This window comes from Adelges cooleyi, unplaced genomic scaffold (genome assembly GCF_023614345.1).
Source record: "Adelges cooleyi isolate 19-005CV unplaced genomic scaffold, UGA_ACOO_1.1 ACOO_flye_CR_arks_rails_tigmint_CR_PRNA_248, whole genome shotgun sequence".
NCBI classification, from domain to species: Eukaryota; Metazoa; Arthropoda; class Insecta; order Hemiptera; family Adelgidae; genus Adelges; species Adelges cooleyi.
In genome coordinates, this window is record NW_026095913.1 from 996,870 (window position 1) to 1,010,643 (window position 13,774).

Here is a 13,774-nt window from a genome sequence, read left to right on the forward strand (position 1 = left end):
CGGCAAAAACGTTAAATCAAGTTATGACGCTCCGAACATATTTCGTCAATATAAAAAAACTATCTATATAATACCGATTATTAAATAACCACAAATAATCTACATAAAATCTCACAAATTATTGACAAAACCAAATAATAAACTTAAAAAAAAAATGTATGATTTTATTTTTAATTTGAGACATTTTTCTTCTAAAACATTGCAATTTTGTAGTTTTTTTAAGAGACATTATTGTTTATGTTATTACATAATATTAGACAATATACAAGTATTTATTTTTTTTTATTTTTTTCCAGAACTCTTCAACTTTTAAAACCTAATTGGTAACATATATATATATATATTTAGTACATATATATTTAGTTAACGTTTGAAATTAAGAATAATTTGCTGATCATTTTGACTGATTAATAACCAGTTTTAGATATACTTTAAAAGTTATTAAAGTTGAAACGTAATTATCTAAACTGCCTATCGACCAGTCAGAAGTTTTAGCAAATTATTCTTAATTTAACAAGTTATTTAATTATATACGTTACCATTTAAGTTTCAAAAGTTGATATTGCTCTGGAAAAAATCTAAAAAAGTTAAATATTAAGTAGGTAATTTTATAATATAATAAAAAAACATAAATACAAATGTTTTCAAAAAGAAAAACTAAAGAATTACAATTTTTTCCCAAGAAAGTGTCAGGTTGAATTGATCACTTTGTATACTATAATGTATTGATTGTGTGTAACAAATAAAGAACAAAAGAAAACAATTTTAGACTTGGAACTTGGATGTGTAATTGTCTAGTAATAACGTTTTTAGACTCGACCTCTTGGCGACGAAAGAACCGTCAATTGAATTATTGATCTAGATAAAATAAGACTAAATAATTAACTAATCTTAAGTATAAATAATCATCTTACTATATCCTTAAGTAGTCGATTAATTAAGTTAACTAATTAATTGGTTAGATTATAAAGAAATGAATTGCTTTTTGTTTACCTACTTTTTTAGTAAATACAGAAAAAAAAATGTAGGCCGCAAAGTCTGGCGGTGGTTTTAATCACTATGCATATACTGTTTTATGTTTTTTTTTCTAATCACTATGTATATATAATTTTTTTTATAGGTCATGCTAATTATTAGGCTTGAACTTAATAGCTGGTAAATGAAAGATTAGGAAAAATAACACTATTTCATCAGTATACCTGTTCAGCAAAAAAATCATTTGTCGAATTTTATCTGCTCCATTGGCCATGATACCTACTTTTATATTATAAAGACCTATATTATGCACAAACAAAAAAAACGATTGGTTAAATAAATTATAAAAACGTTTATTAAACAATAGCATTTTCTTGTGCCTTCTCCCACTCAACTCTTTCAAAAGAATCGAACGAAGCCAAAAGACCTTATGTGATACCAGTTACCACTTGAATTTGAAACTGACAAAGTGACTTTACTAGTGTGTTGATAAATTATATAGGTATTCTAAACATAATTTATGTTGCTCGAAATACAGATGTAAGTATATAAATTGTTACATTAATCTTTCTCTGATAAAAAAAAATAACATTCAACAGCTCTTTCCCCTAAGCTCTTTTTAATTGATTATTGTTTTGATTTCGCCAGAACAATTATTATTTAACTGGCTTTAATTAGGTGCTTGTATTTTAAGTGTTAATAATTAGTAAATAGTATAATGACAAATTATTGTAGTGGTTGAGTCAGTAATAATAATATTATAATGCATGATAAATGTGTTTATAATCGTCTTATTAACATTTTTATGGCTTTGCTCGATATAAAGAGTTTAATTAGAGATTTTTTTTTTTAAATCAAATGCTTATACGCTTCGAGGGCAAGAATAAATGAGGCATAAATAATAGTAACGTATGTATTCATTTAAATATTATACTGAAAATAATCTATTAAAAAAAACTCATAACCAACAAAAATATTTTCATTAAATATAAACTACAAAATTACCTCACATAACTATTTTATATCAACAAAAATCACAAAAGTGAATTTTAACAGGTAATATTGTAATATTATTTAAAGAATTTGTTTGAAATATTGTTTTTCTTAAAAATTTTGACTACAGATTTTTGACAAAAAAAATCGTATAGGTAAGTCATAAAGTCACTTTATATTTAAAAATCTACCTTCAGTCTTTCAGTTAACTAAAAAAAAAAATGTCCACTTGTTTTGGTGAAGAGGATTAATAATATTGCCTGGGTTTTCAATGTATATATACTTATTACTATATATTTTTAAAAATATCCCTCATTAGTTTATAAGTAATTCGACTGTTTTTTTAAAAAAACGCTAAATTGCGTTCGAAAAACGAAGTGTACGTTATAAGGTATTTTTTAGGGACAGGAGTGAACTTTTTTAAATTTTGACCCTAACAAGTAGGATTTCTGATCCATATTTTGAGGGTCCAGTCATAAAAAAAAAAAAAAAATGACTGTTGGCGAATAATTTTGCGATATCATATTATCAACCTATTAAAATACTCGTGGTCAGGGTTATTTATTATAATATAATTATCCAGTCTCTAATCGCTATCTAATCTCTTTTCTATCTAGTGTTTTGGAATAGCTTAATAACGGAGTACCTATTATTTTGTAGATAAAAGCAATTTTTATAAAAAAATGATCTAATATTAGTAAGTATGTACGTAAGTACCTATAACGGTCTAGTCCCCTCTTTTCGCTTTTGACCGTTGAACCCCTCTCGAAACCGAGAGAGACGCAAAATAATATTATAATATATTATATTTTTATATACGTCAACATTCAACAGTCGTTTAGTCATCGAGTACCGAAAAATGTGCGTTACCCGCTTGAATTATTTTTCATTTATTTATTATTGTTGAAGAATATAAATTATTATAAAATCCGCTACTAGTGAAAACGGTGACTAACGTTTATAATAATAATATAACAATTATAGGTATCTACCTTTTTTTTTTTTTTATTAATATATTTATATTATAATTATTATCGACCTAATGATAAATCGGAAAAAAAAATAACAACCATATCTAGTCGATAACATTCATTCTATTTTCACTCAAACTGCCTATAATTTTTTACGGTTGAGACATTTTTTTTTGTTATTTTTTTTTTCAGAACTGCAATTATTATTGCAAGTGACATTTAATACCTACGTTTTTCGATTAACGGTTTCGTTCTGCTCCGTTTCTGCCGGGTTTATGTAATAAAAAAAATATATATATTCTTATTTCTTAGTGAAAGACATTCGTTTCTTATCAGACAATTGTCTTATCAGTTGTTTAATGAACAAAATAAATTGAGTACGGAAAAAAAATAAAAATTAGAAGGCGCTATTAATTAAATAATTTTGTACACTAAATAATAATCGAAGCCGGTGACTAAAAGTATTATTGTTTTATAACTAGAATAACTTTGTCGTCGACATTTCCAACCAGAATTCGACCGCATGCAGTGTCACACGAGCAGAGTGTAGCCAAAAGATCGACCAGAATGATTGTGTTCCATTAAAGAAAAGAAAAATAGAAATTACTACTTGATTAACAATCACTCGAATCAGGTATATTAAACCGTTAATATTGTGTTAGTAAATTGCCGTGGATTTGACGGCCTCGGTCAGTGCCGGAGAGCGAAGTACCTACCGTTTGTAAGCGGCTGGCCGACAACCCGACCGTGAGTTTTTGATACGGTACATTATTATATATTTTTTGTAAGTATATACTTTACACATAGCACGCCAATTCATTTGTACACCTACAATGTATTAACGTTTTATTTTTAAGATTATTATCAACCGCCGTCTGTTCAAACTCCAGTACATTATGTTGTTCCAACAGACAATTGCGTTTGCCGTGTTGATCTTGGCGCTCGTCACAAGACCAATAGACGGTGCTGCAATAGGACTGTATGACGAAAGCGACTATTTGGTCGTGCTGGACAACCATAATTTTAACGATACCTTAGTGAAAGGCAACATATCGTATGTGATAGAATTCTACAACGCTTATTGTGGACATTGCATTCGATTTGCTAGCACCTGGAAAGAATTTGGTCTCGAAATAAAAGGTAATTTATACTAGATGAATAACACTTGTATGAATATCGTAGGGTTCTTTTTCACCGTTAGGTATAGAAATTTGTGTGCACCACAAACAGGCATTTTAAAAATAAATTTTATGTGTTTACATACTTTTATTATTAATAATTGAAAAGCATCTGTTCTTCATTATGCTTGTGTGTGAAAAAAAAATATGTATGTATATAATATGATATGACACAACATTTTTAGTTTAACACCAGTTGATAATTAGCTTAAACGAAATGGTAATTTACATACAGCTTGTAGTTGCCAGAAGGGAAATTAGATTTTTCTAAAAAAAGAAAACCAACTAAAATATAATTGTCGATAATCAGTTCTAGAATAACTATTATTGATATAATACTATACAGTGATTTCTGTATTACATTGCTGTCAATAAAATAATGAAATGCCTACTCCTTTTCTAATAATAATTAATTGTGCACTTTAGAACTGTTATCAACCACACAACTGCATTATCGATGTCATGTTTGTCTAGTCATGGAAATATTTTACCGAGTAATTTATCTAAGTAAAAGATAATGTTTTCTTAGAAACTACATTGTTTTTTCTTAAATCTAAGCTTTGCTTGTATAATACATTATTATATTTATTACGTTTAGCATTAATGTTCTGTATAAACAGTCCTAAACTAGTCGAGACATACCATCTCCCGGCACAAACAGTACCTTTTCATCGTCATTAGTTTTATAAAATGAAAAATCAATTTCATAAAAACCTGTTTCAAAACTGTTTCTAAGATAGGAACTTTCAAAAATATTAATTGAACTTTTTCCAGTTTTCTCAACTTAAAAACTGAGCAATAATATATTGACCATTTGTCGTATTATAGGATTAATTTGATTGCAAGCAAACTTAGCTTATAAAAGAAACTTATAATAATTTTGAGAAAAAAAACTAGTTCCATACATTGTGTAAATACAATTTTATTTTTAATGAAATAAATAAAATTAGGTTAAATATAATATATTTAAAAAATATTTTAAACGAAAATGTTACATTAAACATTTTTACCTCTTATTTTTTCAATTTATTATTTAATAATTTAGTAAGTTATGTGTAAATGAATAAAAGCACTATGTAATTAAAGTCACCGTTTTTCTAAAAATATCTATATCTCATACAGTTGTTGTTTAAGATGTTAAAAATAAACTCGTATTTGTGTTTTCATATTGAAAAGTCGATACTGAGATTACTCGTTATCTAAAAGTTGTTTAATACAATATCAGTTCTTTTAGATAAAATGTTGACCTTTTGAACTTGTTTTATAATAGAGTTCTGGGAAAAATTTATATCTTGCTTTATAACTAAAAAAAACGTCAAGTATTTATTTTTATTACCAATTAGACAAGATTTATAAGCATGAGGCGCTCAAAAATCATATAGAATGTTAATTATTTACATTTTTTCTTATGCCTATCGGATTTTGATAACAATTAAATCTGATAACTGAACATAGAAATCTTTTACTTTCAAGTATTTATATACCTTCAATAATATATTGAAGGGAACATAACAACTGTATTTTGTAGTTTACCTGCTCAATATAGTTTTATAGTTCATAAAAAGTCGTTTACGTTATCTATTTACATATAGGGTCTCAACTCTCATTATATATAGGATTTAAAAAAAAGTTTAACTGATTTTTTGATGATTTATTACAATTGTAAAAATATAACTTTTTATCTTTTTAATTTTTATCAAACAATAATAATTTTACAATGTTGTATTTTTCTTTCATTCAAAAGTCAGATTTAGGGGGTGATGGTAACATATGAAACTTAAATAGTAACGTATCCGTTTAATTCAATTTTAAATTAAGAATAATTGAGTGAACATTTTAAATTGCCGATGATCTGTTTTGAGTCATTCCATTTAATGTTATTAGAGTTTAAATTTAAGGATAGGAGGGAAAGTGCGGTTGATTAATGCGCACAAATAAAAATAATACTAAATAACACTCCAATTTTCCTCCAGTTTTTAATTTTAAACGATAGTAACTTAAGAAGTAAAGATGATAAAAATAATTTAGGAGTGCCTTGATTGAATATGACCAAACCCAAAATAAGGACTATACTAATATTTATGAATGAATAAAATAGCATGAAAATCTTTCCATTGTTTGCCAATCACATTTTACACATTTTTACAAAAAAACAAGTTTCAGTACATTTTTAATGTTTTTTTTTTTTGTTAGAGTAAACTTTGCCAGGAATTTAACACAGACCCTTGGTAATTTTTTTTATTGTTATAGATTGGAAAAACTATGTTCAAATTGGTGCGATAGACTGTTCGAATGCCGACAACAGTCAGATATGTCGTGATTATGAAGTCATGTACTACCCGACGGTGCGTTATTTTCCTCCACATCCGCCGTACGCTAGCCTAGGAACGGAATTCAATAGGCCGTCGATGGTGCGTGATTTGAAACAAGAACTTGTCAAGCATCTTGCGGAAAGTCAAAAGTCAGAACGATTGACTTATTTATGTGACCTTCAGCCGTACAAAGAAGCTTCGATTGTGTCGAAAAATGAAATGCATCAAATAACATTTGTGATAGTGGATACGCCGGAAAATTATTTGGCTCGTGAATTAATTATTGATTATTGCCCAGCCAAAAAAGTTAGAATTGTGCATGCATTAAACACCAATGAACCTTTGTTAAGACAAATGAATCCGACAAAATTTCCCAGTCTTTATCGATTGGAAAATGACAAATTTATATTTTTGACAAGCGGCGATAACAAAACAAATTTTGTCCAATTCATCAATCAGAATTTGATTACAGTCGATATTACTCCTATGTATCATAAAGATTTGACTACTAGACGCAACGATTTGTTGGCAGCACCCAGCATAGACAAAAAGCTAGACGTAGATGCGGTTTACTTGTCGGACTTGGAAGCTACATTGAGTTATTCGTTGGAACATGAAATTATTACACGTAGTGTTATATCCAAAGACGCTCTGTCAGCTCTGAAGAAATACTTAGAACTCCTTACAGAGTTCTTCCCGTCGGGGCCGAAAGGTAAAAAGTTCGTTTCGATGCTCTGGGAGAAAATAATGTACAAAACTACAGTGAAAGGGACAGACCTTGGCGACACTGTCAACAGCTACGAATCAAAGTTGAATCCTTACGTCACGACACGCTCGTGGTTGGCGTGCAGGGGAAGCCAACCCATCTACAGAAAATATCCTTGCGGCCTCTGGACCATGTTCCATACGCTCACAGTGCAAGCGGCCAACAAAAATGCGGTTGAGTTTTCCGGCAAGGATGTCCTTAAAGGTATTGCTGGCTACGTCAAACACTTTTTCGGTTGCACTGACTGTGCAGAACACTTTTTGCAAATGGTTTCCACCACACAGGGTAACGTATCAACATATGATGACGCCGTGTTGTGGCTTTGGAAAGCCCACAACCAGGTGAACCAACGACTTGCCGGCGACGTGACCGAGGATCCGATGTTTCCGAAAATACAGTTTCCATCGCAAAATCACTGCAAGAAATGTCGTTTGGACAACAATGGCCAACAGTGGAACGAAACTGAAGTGTTACACTACTTGAAGGAAAAGTACTTGAAAATCAATCAGCAACGCGAAGATGACGGTTTATTTCAGAAAGAGCCACAACACGTTTGGGTAAATCGCCAAGTAGTTGACGACAAAAATTTCAATCTGATTGACACAGACAATTGGAATTTGGACATTAACACCTGCATGATATCGTACGTGTTGTCATGTACAGTGTTAATTATATTGTTTTATTTATTGGTGGTGAAGAAACAGTGTAAAAAAAACAAGTACAATATATATTACATGTTGGGTAAAACCTCATTGAAATAAAATAATTTTTTTTTTTAACGAAACCTGTATATATATATATTTTAATGTTAACTAGATATGATGAGTACGTGTTGAATAGATCGATTAGTACCTAACAGCGCGTTATGTTATGATTTAAGCCAATTTGGATGTGATTTTGTTTTTTTTTTAAATTTTTTTCCTTATACAATTATTATATTATTGGCGGAATTTAAAAAATATTTTTACGTTAGTTGCATTAATTGTGATTAATCCTCCTATTTAATTTCATAATTGCATTTTGTTTAACCTGATATAATGTATAATATGATAGAACAAAATGCACATTAATATTTTTATATATCGTTTATTATTATTATTATTGTTTTTTTTTAAAATATTATTACATAATTTGTAAATTACAATTGTTTTTTTTAAATTTCTTGTTTTTTTATAAATTTGTTTTTTTGTTTTGTTAATTGGTCAGGGTTTAACAAGGTATACACATAAATAATGTTACTATTAGATGATAAGCTTAAACAAATTGTATTTTTGTAAACAACTATTATATTATGAACTCCCACTTGTAATAAAATGTGTTATTATGTCTACGTAAAATCAAAATTTTAAATTATATTACTAAGGTAGTGCAGCCGATCGATGAAAATTAAATTTAAAAATATATTATATAAATTGAGAGTAGCATTTATCAAATATAAAAAAAACGTTTCATTTATAAATGTGGTTGAACAAAAATCAATCTTAATATTTTTTTATATTATAAAATACTAATATATTAATATTAATATTCATAATTTGTTATTTGTGTTTAACATTATTTTTAATTTGATAAATAAAATAAAATAAGTATATATATTGATTATAGATAAAAAAGAAAACATTTAGATTGGTTTAAAAACGCAAAAAATAATCTTGACTAGCTATTTGTAATTTTTTTGTTTTTCTTGGATAGTTTAAACATTGGATATGTTATTATTATTTAGACATTAAAAGAAATAATAAATCAAATAGTACGACAAAAAAAAATGTATAAACAAATGTCGTGTTAATAAATAATAAATAACAAATCATTTAAAACAAACAACGAATAACATAATAATTTTGACAATATTTGAATAATATATATATTAAGTAACAGATCAATCAAAACCCTGCGCTAAAAAGTGCAATAATTACTGGGTGCTGGTAAATTGATTTCCAAATTAATTTATGGTTTTTCAAAAACGGTGAACTGAGTCGCAGAATTAAAAATGGAAGAGGTAAGTCGTGTCCCACGTACAATGTCTTTGTTAATCTAAAGATTATAAAAAACAAAATTCGGTCGAAAGTAACTTTTTAAAATTATTTTTTGGTTTTAAGTCGAAAAGATGTTAATCGTTGTTTCGTTGAAGATTTTATACCCAGACTGCTTGCAAGTGACAACAACAAATTATTCACGGATATCTTAAAAGCATGCATAACATCAGATTCTGTATTTACACATAATATTTGAGCTGAATCTTTAGGCAACATCAAACCGTAGGTATAACAAATAGCCGTAAGTCGTTTCACGCGAAGCTAAATGGATTATATTTTTATCCCTAACATACAAATATTTATACTTTTATTGATGCACTCAAAGAAATTCAATCAGTAAGAAGTAAAGAAATATAAAGTAATAAAAATCAAAATACACATTGCCGAAAAAGAAAATATACTAAGAGAACAAAAAACCAAGTTCAATAATATAGGTACCTAATAAAATTAGTAGACTTGAATTTTTAAAGGAAGTAACATTTAAATATTTGCTCATTGAATAAGTATTATATGATAAGATCAACATAAATTTAACTATACCTGTACATAATCTACGTTATAAAAATTGGCAAATTAGCTCCTAAATTATATGAAATATTCTTTAGATAAGCTTCTATCAATAAAATATGTTGACAATATCATAAACCCTTTCCCCTAAAACGGGGAAAACTTTTTTATTTCTTAAGTGTAGCTTTAGGTCTGAAAATTAGACAAAAGGTAAAACTTTAGTGGCGTATACGATTGCCGTTTATTTAAAAAAAAATCTTTAACTAAAATTGTTTTGTATTAAGTAAAAAATCAAAAAAAGGGGAAAATTGCACTGCAGCCGCTTCAAATTACTAGGTTGCTATGTGTGAGTAAATCAACAGTCAACCGGTATTTGAAAATATTTTTAATTTATCTCTAATTACAATATAATATATGAGTAACAATTAACAACAAGCAATCATAGATAGACGATCGACCCCAAAGTGATGCTTTTAAATTCATCGGCTTAATGGTTCAGACAAAAAATAAAAACACATTATGTAAAACTAATTCCTTCTCAGCTGCGCATTTTAGTTAAAATAATTAGTTGATTTTGCCAGTTTTTAATATTTTTTTAAAATAGTATCTGTTGCAACTTGCAACATTCATAACGAATGTGACCTTGTATATAATAATATAGGTAATGGCTTAATTCGAGTAAGTATGACTTGTATGACAACCGCGCTATAAAATAAATCTATTATACCATTTACTAAATACCAAAAAAAAAATGATCAAAAATCTGTTTATAATATATTACATTGAAACTAATTTACTAATTTATGAATTTGTATAGGTAGGTAGTTAACGATATTTTATAAAATTTGAATTTCTTTCAGCAAACATATTTGATATTTTTTATAGCATAGCATTATTGACATTAGAGAACCTACTAGTGTATGGCAAATTAAAGGCTATACAAACTGTAGATATAGGCACCTATAACTGCGTATATTACTTTATATACGTCATGATATTTTTTTATATATATATCTATAAACGTATATACACAAAATTGTAAAACTGTGTTAATAAAAAATTAACAATTAATGTCGAATGTGCGGATCATACACAAATTATATTAGTATTCATATACCAGCCATTGTCCAAATTGCATGTAGGCAACAGTGACTCTTCCAATGATATAACAGCTATGTAAACCAACTATGTTCTCTATAAAATCCTTATTCAATAATTAGTTTTGAATAAATACTTTTTGAGTTGTTAGCAATTTAAAGTTTAGATGTGAAAGTAAATAGCGCTGCGGTCTACCTCACCATTAAATGCTAGTAACTTAAAAAGTATCTATTTAAAATTGGTTAGGTTAGGTTAATCAATTATAATATAGGTTAGGTAATTTTTAGATAGCCCCTCATTCCTGTTTTGAGATTGTCAGGAATAACGTAAATGGTGGATCTGAGCCAAATTTATTTAAGTTTAAATCAAAACTGGATTGTTTTATTAAAACATTAAATTAAGCAAAAAATATAAACTAAATCTCTTCATTTCTCGATGGCTCACACTTGGGTTTTACCGGCGGTTCATCTTCGTCTATTATGTTCCAGACCAAAACATGTCTTTCTCTACCAATCTCTATCCTTTGTCTCCTTTTCTTACCACCGAATGTACCCAGGCACTTCGCAATCATTGGCAACGTGACAGCTCAAATAGTCCTTACTTTCTCCCAACGTCGTCATGCATCATTACATCAACCCTTTTATCCCTCGAACTGTTTGGTTCAATGGCCATTTAATTTTGTATCTACTCCGTGGTTTTGAGTTTACCTAGAAAATAAAACTGCCCAGAGACCCCAATTTGTGGTAAGGATCTAGGCCATACATATTAAAACTTATATTAGAACCTGATTGTTTGATTTAAAAAATAAAATTCAACAAAAAATCAAATTTACAATATATTGATATTTGATGAATTTTGAGCATTAAAAAATTAATCGCCCCCGGGTGGGCTTGAACCACCAACCTTTCGGTTAACAGCCGAACGCGCTAGCCAATTGCGCCACGGAGGCCGTTGAACATTAAATAAATTAATATAGGTAGATACATTTGTTATAATAATATTATATTTTATGAATTATTATAAATACACGTTATGCTTACCCATTGTGAATTCCCACCCGTCGACGGCGTGTACGTCACAACAATGACTGCGTATAATGTTATATAGGTAATACATTGCCCATCTGTACTATATTTATAGGCTATAAGCGTTTTAGTTTCTGTTCGAAGTTGAAATAATATTTGTTTAACAATTACGTGTTTTCATTAATATTAATTTTTCAATGATACATTATTTAACTAAAAAAAAAAAACCCATCTTAACTTAGGTCTCAGAAACTTTATTATTTAACAATAACTTTCCGCAAAATTGTGGAAACAGTTCCAAATTTGTTTGGTGTAACGCAATACAAATTAGTCTTAGGAATTCGAATAGATACCTATTTAAATGTTCCCATTCAAATAAGTTGTAGCCAATAGTGGGTCACATAAATATTAGCAATTGCGAACTGTTAGCATAACAGCCAACAGGTGAATATGATAACCATGACAACGCATTCCGACAGGTCAGGTTTGAAATCGTTATGAAATAAAACCATGATAATAATTAGCCACAAGGTATAGCAGGTGAAATTTTATGTAATTAATACAATTATTGACAGCTAAGGATTGACTAATTTGTAAACATGCCGTTGAGTATGCATTCTTACTAGGTAACTTATGAATGCTAATTAGTTACAGCCTACAGTTGCGTCTTTAGGATCTATTCGACTACAAGAGACTACAAAATAAAAACAACGACAACCGTTTGGTAAAAAACTAATGTCGGGATAAAATGATATTGAAATTTGATGAATTTTAAGCATTAAAAAATTAATCGCCCCCGGGTGGGCTTGAACCACCAACCTTTCGGTTAACAGCCGAACGCGCTAGCCAATTGCGCCACGGAGGCCGTTGAACATTAAATAAATTAATATAGGTAGATATATTTATTATAATAATATTATATTTTATGAATTATTATAAATACACGTTATGCTTACCTATTGTAAATTGCCATCCGTCGACTGCGTGTACCTAATAACAACGACTGCGTAACGTTTATTTATACTACATTGTCCAACTGTACTATAGACTATACCTAAAAGCTTTAAGCGTAAGAAAATTCCAATTAAGAGACTGATGATGACCATGTTGATAATAATATTGCGCCAAAAAAACACAAAATATTGTGATTTGTGTGTGAAAAACGATAATGAAAATGTTTCAATTTAGTAAATACTAGACTTACTTTTAGTACCTACAAACTAATTTCAGTAAGTTATTAATAAAAGTTTAATAATATTGAAAAATCTACATTTATAGCTACATAAATAAAGCCAACAGGGAAATTTATAAACGATAAATAAACGGAAAATATTAAAACGGATAAAGCATTATCACCATTATAAACTAATGGAGGTTTCTGTATTTTTAGTAAATTAAGACTATCAGTATGATTTCAATATTTGTTTCAGAAGGACTGAAAGTAATTTTTTTTATTTCTGTGCCTACTTCTTTTTTGGCTGTTTATATATATTTAGTGTAAATTAAAACATTATACAAATGCAACATTACTAACATTGTAAAAGCAGTCGAGAAACTCCCTCAATCCCTTAACTTTTACACAAACTATTAAAATAAAATTTAATAACAAATATTATTGTTGTTACTCTTAAAATAGTTGTTTTTTTTTATTTAAGAAAATTATACATAAGTAAATCGGTTCCGATATTAAGTGAACAATTATTTTGTAGTGAAGCTACCATATAAAAGCTTAATAGAAAACTTAAAAAAAAACTGTTTTAAATAGGTAACTTCTATAATTAAAATTGTAGTGTAATAGTACCTGAATAACTGCTAAAATTTAACACTGTTAAAGATACAATAAATATTTGTTATGTATTTTTCGCACAGCACAAAAAGTTTTTTAATATTTTTTTAAATGTAATTTAGATATT

The 13,774-nt window shown here is 28.4% G+C and overlaps 1 protein-coding gene and 2 non-coding genes across 6 annotated transcripts; 1 reads left to right on the plus strand and 2 right to left on the minus strand.

Moving 5' to 3' along the window:
- Positions 1–1,421: 1,421 nt before the first annotated feature.
- LOC126837350 (sulfhydryl oxidase 2) lies at positions 1,422–8,602 on the plus strand. 4 transcript variants are annotated; one of them, XM_050571240.1, is made up of 4 exons: positions 1,422–1,515; positions 3,422–3,723; positions 3,797–4,079; positions 6,368–8,602. In XM_050571240.1, exons 3-4 carry the CDS (start codon positions 3,836–3,838, stop codon positions 7,954–7,956), a joined length of 1,833 nt encoding a protein of 610 aa, XP_050427197.1. In that variant the 5' UTR covers positions 1,422–1,515; positions 3,422–3,723; positions 3,797–3,835; the 3' UTR covers positions 7,957–8,602. The 4 variants fall into 4 exon arrangements, with proteins under 4 accessions (XP_050427197.1, XP_050427195.1, XP_050427198.1 ...); XM_050571238.1 differs by lacking the exon at positions 1,422–1,515 and adding an exon at positions 2,793–2,952; XM_050571241.1 differs by lacking the exon at positions 1,422–1,515 and adding an exon at positions 2,793–2,952 and having other exon boundaries at positions 3,422–3,573.
- Positions 8,603–11,711: 3,109 nt separating this feature from the next.
- On the minus strand, positions 11,712–11,785 carry Trnan-guu (transfer RNA asparagine (anticodon GUU)). Its single transcript has one exon. It is a non-coding gene; the product is annotated as a tRNA-Asn (tRNA).
- Positions 11,786–12,652: 867 nt separating this feature from the next.
- Trnan-guu (transfer RNA asparagine (anticodon GUU)) lies at positions 12,653–12,726 on the minus strand. Its single transcript has one exon. It is a non-coding gene; the product is annotated as a tRNA-Asn (tRNA).
- Between the last annotated feature and the right edge of the window lie 1,048 nt (positions 12,727–13,774).

Coding starts and splice junctions, on each gene's coding strand:
- LOC126837350 (XM_050571240.1), top strand. CDS start 3,836: ATGTTGTTCCAACAGACAATTGCGTTTGCCGTGTTGATCTTGGCGCTC. Junction 4,080..6,367: donor ATTTGGTCTCGAAATAAAAG/GTAATTTATACT, acceptor TTATTGTTATAG/ATTGGAAAAACTATGTTCAA.